A 9,612-nucleotide genomic window follows, 5' to 3' on the forward strand; every position below is an offset into this window, starting at 1 on the left:
GACTGTGTGAATCAGACCTTCTTGGTCAAACTACTACTAAAGGACACCAATAGTAAGAAGAAACTTGCTTGGGCCAAGAAACAAGAGCAATGGACATTAGACTGGTGGAAATCTGTCCTTTGGTCTGATGAGTCCAAATTTTGATTTTTGGATCCAACCGCCATGTCTTTGTGAGACGGAGAGTAAGTGAACGGATGATCGCCACATGTGTGGCTCCCAGCATGAAGCATGGAGGAGGAGGTGGGGTGGTGTGGGTTTGCTTTGCGGGTCGCAATGTCTGTGATTTATTTAGAATTCAAGGTACACAACCAGCATAGCTACCATAGCATTCTGCAGCGATATGCCATCCAATCTGGTATGCGCTTAGTGGGACTATAATTTGTTTTTCAACAGGACAATGACCCAACACACCTCCAGGCTGTGTAAGGGCTGTTTGACCAAGAAGGAGAGTGATGGAGGGCTGCATCAGATGACCTGGCCTCCATTATCACCCGGCCATAACCCAATTGAGATGGTTTGGGATGAGTTGGACAGCAGAGTGAAGTAAAAGCAGAGAACAAGTACTCAGCATGTGTGGGAACTCCTTCAAGACTGTTGGAAAAGCATTCCAGGTGCAGCTCGTTGAGAGAATGCCAAGAGTGTGCAAAGCTGTCATCATGGCGAAGAGTGGCTACTTTAAAAAATATAAAATAGAACACTTTTTTGGTTACTACATAATTCCATATGTTATTTCATAGTTTTGATGTCGTCATTGTTATTCTACAATGTAGAAAATAGTAAAAAAATAAATAAAAACCCTTGAATGAGGAGGTGTGTCCAGACTTTTGAATGGTACTGTATATATATATACATATATATATATATATATATATATACATATATTATTTGTATTTATTTTTTAATTGCAATTTATCAGCATCCCTACTTCAAGCAGCTACAGTTGAAGTCGGAAGTTTACATGTGACTAGGGTGGGCATTCTAGTTTCTTTATTTCTATGTTTTCTATTTCTTTGTTTTTGGCCGGGTGTAGTTCTCAATCGTTGTCTCTGATTGAGAACCATACTTAGGTATCCCTTTTTTACACCTGTCTTTGTGGGATGTTGACTTTTGTTTAGGGCACATAGCCTTTAGCTTCACGGTTTGTTTTTGTAGTGTTTGTTGTTTTGTTCCGCGTCTGTTTTCACAAATAAAGAGAAAATGTACGCTTACTACGCTGCACCTTGGTCTTCTTTTCACGACCGTGACAGTACACCTGAGCCAAATACATTTAAACTCAGTTTTTCACAATTCCTGACATTTAATCCTAATAAAGATTCCCTGTCTTAGGTCAGTTAGGATCAACACTTTATTTTAAGAATGTGAAATGTCAGAATAATAGTAGAGAGAATTATTTCTTTCAGGTTTTATTTCTTTCATCACATTCCCAGTGGGTCAGAAGTTTACATACACTCAATTAGTATTTGGTAGCATTGCCTTTAAATTGTTTAACTTGGGTCAAATGTTCCGGGAAGCCTTCCACAAGCTTCCCACAATAAGTTGGGTGAATTTTGTCCCATTCCTCCTGACAGAGCTGGTGTAACTGATGCAGGTTTGTAGGCATGCTGGCTGGCACACGCTTTTTCAGTTCTGCCCACAAATGTTCTATAGGATTGAGGTCAGGGCTTTGCAATGGCCACTCCAATACCTTGACTTTGTTGTTCTTAAGACATTTTGCCACAACTTTGAAAGTGTGCTTGGGGTCATTGTCCATTTGGAAGACCCATTTGCGACAAAGCTTTAACTTCCTGACTGATGTCTTGAGATGTTGCTTCAATATATCCACATCATTTTCCTGCCTCATGATGCCATATATTTTGTGAAGTGCACCAGTCCCTCTTGCAGAAAAGCACCCCCACAACATGATGCTGCCACTCCCGTGCTTCACGGTTGGGAGGGTGTTCTCTGGCTTGCAAACCTCCCCCTTTTTCCTCCAAACATAAAAAGGGTCATTATGGCTAAACAGTTCTATTTTTGTTTCATCAGACCAGAGGACATTTCTCCAAAAAGTACGATCTTTGTCCCCATGTGCAGTTGCAAACCGTAGTCTGGCTTTTTTATGGCGGTTTTGGAGCAGTGGCTTCTTCCTTGCTGAGCAACCTTTCAGGTTATGTCGATATAGGACTCGTTTTACTGTGGATATAGATACTTTTGTACCTGTTTCATCCAGCATCTTCACAGGGTCCCTTTGCTGTTGTTCTGGGATTAATTTGCACGTTTCGCACGAAAGTACGTTCATCTCTAGGAGACAGAACACGTCTCCTTCCTGAGCGGTGTGACGGCTGCATGGTCCTATGGTGTTTATACTTGCGTACTATTGTTTGTACAGATGAACGTGGTACCTTCAGGCGTTTGGAAATTGCTCCCAAGGATGAACCAGACTTGTGGAGGTCTACAAATTTTTTTCTGAGGTTTTGGCTGATTTCTTTAGATTTTCCCATGATGTCAAGCAAAGAGGCACTGAGTTTGAAGGAAGGCCTTGAAATACATCCACAGGTACACCTCCAATTGACTCAAATGATGTCAATTGGCCTATCAGAAGCTTCTAAAGCCATGACATCATTTTATGGAATTGCTGTTTAAAGGCACAGTCAACTTAGTGTATGTGACCCACTGGAATTGTGATACAGTGAATTATAAGTGAAATAATCCGACTGTAAATAATTGTTGGGAAAATTACTTGTGTCATCCACAAAGTAGATGTCCTAACCGATTTGCCAAAACTATAGTTTGTTGACAAGACATTTGTGGAGTGGTTGAAAAATGAGTTTTCATGACTCCAACCTAAATGTATGTAAACTTCCGACTTCAACTGTATGTGTGTGTATAACAAATAACCAAACTTGAAGGGGGACGGCAGCCAGAAAGAGAGGGGAATACACCGACAGCTTTGTGGTTAGATTGGAGGTGAACAAAACATTTAAAAAACATAGGCCCTTAAATAATTTGTCCTCAAATGTTATGGAATCTAAAAATCTCACAAAATAAAATGAATAATAGAGGTCTTATAACTTATTCCATTCTACAGGTAAATGTTTTTTTGGCTCATGCCTGTTTATATTCATAAAGCTTAGGCCATGTAGCTTCATATTTGTCATGTTTGAAGTTGTTTTGCTCTGTAATGCGGACCCTTGCATTTTTATTTTCAGTTGATTCGCCGTGGTCGTGTTAGTATACAGTAACTTTAAAACAAACTAATGACATGTTGCACCTCTACCTTGCTACCTTGCAGATGAGCCAAGGAGGAGGACAGAAGTGAACAGCAGGCCAGTGGAGCACTTGGAACAGCAAAATCCAGAGGAAACTGGTAGGGAAGAGGATTATTTAGGAGACCCAAACACAGGCCCAAAACAAGTTAAGCTACCCCAGTACCCCCTTGACCGAAGAAAAAAAAAGAGACACGCCAAGAGACACACCAGACAAGACACAGAGGCCGCAACAGAAGATTATATGATGGAGATAGACACCAGATAAGACACAGAGACAGCAACAGCAACAGAAGAGAAGGATATGATGGAGAGAGACACACCAGACAATACATAGAGACAGCAACAGAAGTATAGGGTATGATGGAAAGAGACACCAGAAGAACAGAACAGGCCATAACAGAAGAAAATAGACAAAGGAGAAAGTAAGTGAGACAGCAACAGACAAGATACAGACAGCAATAGACAAGACATAGGGAAAGTGACAGAAGAGGGCAGATGGAGAGAGAACAGAGGTGGGTTGAGCACAAAGTAGACTGTATCACTTCATGCTGCTCTATAGATTCTAATTAATTTTATTTAATTGCACAGTGAAAAAGGAAAACATGGTTTACAAAGAATTTGCAGGTGAGGTGAAAAAGCCTGAGAAAATACTATTAAAACAATTGTTAAGTTTTACACTTTTTACAACCGGGACAGGACGAGAGAGGAGGGTGGACAAGAGACAGCAACGTATAAGTCTAAGATACAGCAACAGAAGAGGGCAGACAAGAGAGACAGCATCAGATGAAACAGAGAAAGCGATGGAGAGAGGCAGAAGAAGGGGTGAGGACACAGTACACTGTATCACTTAAAGCTGCTCTATGGATTTTAATGACTGCACCGTGTGAATGTGCATGTGTGTGAAAGAGAGAGGGTGTTTGGGTACTGTGGGATTCTTTAATCAGTTTGGTTCATTGGACAGGTCAGAGTCTATGTTTGACGTTGTTGAGTGGTATGGAGGTTTTTGGCAATACACTGTAGATGTATGTGTTCCAGAGTAGGGAGTAGAGCGTGTTCCAGAGAGAGATACCCACAGTAGCAACTGTAACTGAGTACTGGTAGTGTCTGCTGAAGCAGATGGGAAGGTGCAAGTTACCTGAAAAATATCTAATCAAATTCATGCATTTAGCTCTTGAAATTCCTTCTTTTTTTGCCCGGGGGAAGATGCCCCCAGAACCCTCTACTGGCTTTGGGCTAAACGCCCCTGCTCAGCACCTCAACAGATTTCTGTCATATCTAGCTTTCACATACACATACTCCTCAAGAAATATCTGTTTGGGAAGTAGTTCATGTCTAAATCTAGAATAAATATGTTCTACAGACTGCACTGCCCAACGTTTAAAGTGCAAAGTCCGAAGAGGAGTGTAATCACTTTTACAGTGTTTAAATGCAATATTACATGAACATGCACTGGAAAACTTCGCATCACTGTCCACACCTTCTTATCTGTGTTCTTCCCTCATAGGTACTGTATCTTAACCATGCTGTAAGACTTCAATATGTGAGTATTAACACGCTTCAGGGTCCTTGATTTCTCCTCAGGAATCACTGTATGGCAAACTAGCGAGAGAGGCGAGACACAGGGCTCGAAGTTTGGTGTTCTCTCTGTCTAAAGTAAATAGGATAGGCAGGGAAGCAATCACACAACCAACACATGCTCTGCTATCAAGAAAACACAGGAGTCTAGATAACATTTTTGTCATGAACAAAATCATTGCTGGTTGATTTAATCTCCTTAGATAAACTGTTTTGCCATTTCCACCCCCTGATAGCTTTGGAGTGATAAACAACTTTAATTAGAATAAAATAAAGTCGCAATGAGGATCTCTCTCTTGTCAGTTTTTGGCACTTCTTGGAAACTGCTCTTTTGAAACAAGAAATATGCCTATAGATTCACAAATGAGCCATGAATGTTCAAGCACTGCAGAGAGGGGTCATGGTGATCTGAGTGTGCCAGTCCATTTATAGTCACCATTCAGAGAACAGGAGAGGCATCAGTACAGGAAAATGGAGTGTAAATGACTGGCATATCCACATTTTGGAAGGCATTAGTAGGGGGATAACAGTTGACCTTAACCCTCGAGCTGCTACTCAGAATATTGTATTCAGTGGGTCTCTGAGTCAATCGAAACATTACATTTTTTTTTACATTTTACATTGTAGTCATTTAGCACTACTTGTATAATGATGAATGAGGATCCAAATAAACAAATATCAGATGCTCTTATCCAGAGCAACTTACAAGAGCATTGATTTTAATGAAAGATGGCATTGCTTTTAATGAAAGATAGCGCCGGAGGGAATGGCTGCCGTTTTATGGGAACTTAACCAACCGTGCTATTTTGATTGTTTTTTCGCATTGTTTGTAACTTATTTTGAACATAATGTTGCTGCTACCATCTCTTATGACCGAAAATAGCTTCTGGACATCAGAACAACAATTACTCACCTTGAATCGGACGAGAGGGATTTATTCCAGACACCCGAACAGGCCCTCATCCCCGTCAGGAGAAGGAGACGGAGGTATCGCGGAAGATCGGGGTGCCTTGTGAGGATCTGGCGACGAGTGGCTAATCTGCCTTTGCCATCTGTACTATTGGCCAACGTACAATTGCTGGATAATAAAGTGGACGAACTACACTAAAAGCATGTATATCCTACCAACGGGACATTAAAAACTGTAATATCTTATGTTTCACCAAGTCATGGCTGAGCGACGACTTGAATAACATACAGCTGGCGGGTCATACACTGTATCGGCAGGATAGAACAGCAGCCTCTGGTAAGACAAGGGGTGGAGGTCTATTTATATTTGTAAACAACAGCTGGTGCACGATATCTAAGGAAGTCTCAAGGTTTTTCTCGCCTGAGGTAGAGTATCTCGTGATAAGCTGTAGACCACACTACATACCGAGAGAGTTTTTGTCTATATTCTTCATAGCTGTCTATTTACCACCACAAACCGATGCTGGCACTAAAACCACACTCAATGAGCAGGTTTCCGCCATAAGCAAACAGGAAAACGCTCATCCAAAAGCGGCGCTCCTAGTGGCAGGGGACTTTAATACAGGGAAACTTAAATCCGTTTTACCTAATTTCTACCGGCATGTTAAATGTACAACCAGAGGGGGAAAAACTCAAGATCCCCTTTACTCCACACACAGAGACGCATACAAAGCTCTCATTCACCCTCCATTTGGTTAATCTGACCATAATTCAATCCTCCTGATTCCTGCTTACAAGCAAAAATTCAAGCAGGAAGCACCAGTGACTCGGTCAATAAAAAACTGGTCAGATGAAGCGGGTGAGTTTATTTCAGCAGCTGCCAGAATCAAATGATCAGAAGCTCCTTTTCTTCTCCACCACTTCACAATCAAGAGAAGGGGGTCCATTTCTGGTCTTTGTATAACGACACAGCCAGACGCTGTGGTCTGATCTAAGTAACGTAAGTCTTAACCTCGTTATTAGTATACAAAAGCATGCTGCTTTTCTGTGCTTCCATACCCTTTGTGCCATTGGTTTGTTTCGGTGAGATACAGGGGGGAAAGTCCAAGTCTCCTGCAGGGGTGGAGTATTAACTTATGAAACAGTCCCTCTGGGAGCTTCGGGGTTCAACAGAGGAGGTTGTCAACTTTCCTCAGGCTCTTTGTGATGTGTTTCTAATTCATATAGATATTGCCTTAACAAATACATACTCCATAGTGGCTGCCTATTGACTCTGTAAGTGCCTCATGACGTATATCATACCATATTTCAGGACTACCATGTTTAAATAATGTTTATTTGTGACAGCAGTGGGAGTTCATAGTCATTTCATGATTTTTAAAATCTCTTTTCATAATAATCTGCTTATATAATGATGATTTAAATTGACGTTAATCTGTATAAGGCTACTCGCATATAACAAAATATGTAGAGGAAGGCTTTCTTGTCACTACAGCTGTATGTAAAACATTTGGACATAATGAATCTGGTTCATTGAAAAATAACTTATTGATAACAGTAAGACACCCAATCAAGATTTATTGGCAGTAGAAAAACAATTGCAAATTCCCAAATATGTGCCTCACTTCAGATAACTGCAAAGATAAGCAAACAAAATGACTCAGGGTAGGAGAGAAGACAACTCACCGGCCACAGACTTCAGGACAGCAGTCCAGGGAGAGAGAAGAGAATGGAGGGAGGAAGGGAGAAAAAAGAAGGGAGGAGGAAGCCATGACCTCCCCTACAAAACATGAAAAAATCACGTGAAAAAAACACATGTAAGAAAAATAAAAATGTGGATTCGGACACATGTATGAACACTCGTATGAAAAAAATCACGTGAAATTTTCGGACACGGATTTTTCACATGTACATTTTCATGTGAACAAATCACGTGAAAAATGTAATGTGTAAACAAAAAAACACATGAGTCAGACTCAGATTTCACATGTGCTTTTGTAACCGGTGGGATTAGAACCCAAGTGTCGCACGGGAGAAGCCAATGTCTTGACCATTAGGCCAAGAGGGCCAACACTGGGTTTCTCTTCCAATGTACTGTAAATGAATGATACATTTCTGTCACTCTCAGAATATTGACTGTTCAATTCAACATAGGGCTGTAAAACGTTTACAAATGTAATCAAGTTAATCGCAGGATTTGATTTAGAATTTGCTCAAATTGAGCTGTAATAAAAGAAACATATATAAAAAGCATTACAAGAATATTGACATCTTCATTTTGTCCCAAGTAACGGTTAGCAAAATCAGATAAATTGATAAATCACACTTTCTTTAACCTCAATGTCAACTTGTTTTGACATCACATTGTTGTTTTTTGTAACGCTGTATGCTGAGAGTCGGGAAACAAATTCAGGGAGTGAATACATTTAATTAATAAATGAAACAAACACGTAACACAAACAGTGCACCGACATGGAACAGAAACAGAAACAATGACAACTAAGGGAAGAAACCAAAGGGAGTGACAAAGAGAGTGGCAGGTAATCAAGGAGATGATGAGTCCAGGTGAGTCTCATTATGCGCGTAACGCTGGTGACAGGTGTGCGCCATAACGAGCAGCCTGGTGACCTAGAGTCCGGATAGGGAGCACACGTGACATTTTTAACTATATATATTATGTATTTTGGATGTTTTCAGTGCATTTTGAAAGCTTTCAGACAAAGCGATGACATTTATTTCTGCACTAACATTACAAAAAGGCCAAGTACCAATCAGTGCAATCAGAAACGTGATTTTCCTTTATTTTCATATATATTTCCACACTATGAGATTGGAATAATACTGTGAAATTGTGAAAATTATGACAATGCCCTTTTAGTGTAAGAGCTGTTAGAAAAAAACGCCTGAAATTTCAGCCTGTTTTGGTAAGATGGAGTTTTGGCCTGCCTGTTGACATCACCTGATGGTAAATTAGTTAATAGACCGGTTGCTAGAGACACGGCCCGTTTGTTCAGTCTTTTTGTTCTGTATCTACGGACGCAACCCAGTCGTTTGTTCTAAATGTTCCATTGCCGAACTGGCTGGAAAAGTTATTTCTGCTTGCTTGCTAGCTAGCCAACTACGCCAACTATGGCTAATTTACAGTCACGTCAACAAGTGCAGCCAGAATAACAGCAAAGTAGCTGCATTTGCATTTGTTTAAGCTGTTTTCTAGAGACATCCATAACACTGAGATAATGAGCCACAATTTAGCCTGGCATAGAAAATGTCAGGACACTCGTCAGGACACTGTGAGCACATTTTAAGATAACGTCAAGATGCTTTTTATAGTGTAGCTCAAGTTTTAAATTGCTTGGCTGGGCTGATGAGACAGTGGATTGCGCAGTCAGATGGAACAGAGTAAATCGTCATTTTAACATTATAGACTTAGCCGGTGCTAACTTGTGGAATAGACACCGGCTGGAATGCGGTTTTAGCCAAGCAGCATTCAGGATTAGACGCACCCGTTGTATAAAGGACAGCAGCTTCTAATAATCTAATCATCTCTTTCTAGAAAAGTATCGGTTTACATTAATTCCAAAACCAAACACATTCACACATTTTCAAATCCATTAAAATCTCTTTCAGGAGTGTTTATTAAATGTAACAGAAACCAATAGACAGTTAACAATAACAGAAGCTAAAAATAGCTAGCTAGGATGAAATGGAAGGCTGGCTGTCGCCTATCACTAAGATAGCTAGCGGTTAGAAATTAGCATGCAACCATTAAATACACATTTCATAAAAAGTTCCCTTCTAGAATACATGTCATTATCGTGGTTCATATGTCCACATGTAAATACACTCAATAATCAAATCAAATCAAATTGTATCTGTCACATGT

General features: G+C 40.3%; 1 protein-coding gene across 1 annotated transcript in view; it reads left to right on the forward strand.

The window, feature by feature from the left end:
• Positions 1 to 6,670, forward strand: part of LOC129836118 (rab11 family-interacting protein 2-like) — a 60,909-nt gene extending 54,239 nt beyond the window's left edge. The window contains exon 6 of the mRNA XM_055901926.1: positions 3,269 to 6,670. Within this exon, the coding sequence (XP_055757901.1) occupies positions 3,269 to 3,295 (27 nt within the window). The 3' untranslated portion in view covers positions 3,296 to 6,670. The remainder of the gene's footprint in view (positions 1 to 3,268) is intronic.
• The last annotated feature ends 2,942 nt before the right edge of the window (positions 6,671 to 9,612 follow it).

The sequence above is a fragment of the Salvelinus fontinalis genome, chromosome 37 (genome assembly GCF_029448725.1).
Source record: "Salvelinus fontinalis isolate EN_2023a chromosome 37, ASM2944872v1, whole genome shotgun sequence".
Taxonomy (NCBI): Eukaryota; Metazoa; Chordata; class Actinopteri; order Salmoniformes; family Salmonidae; genus Salvelinus; species Salvelinus fontinalis.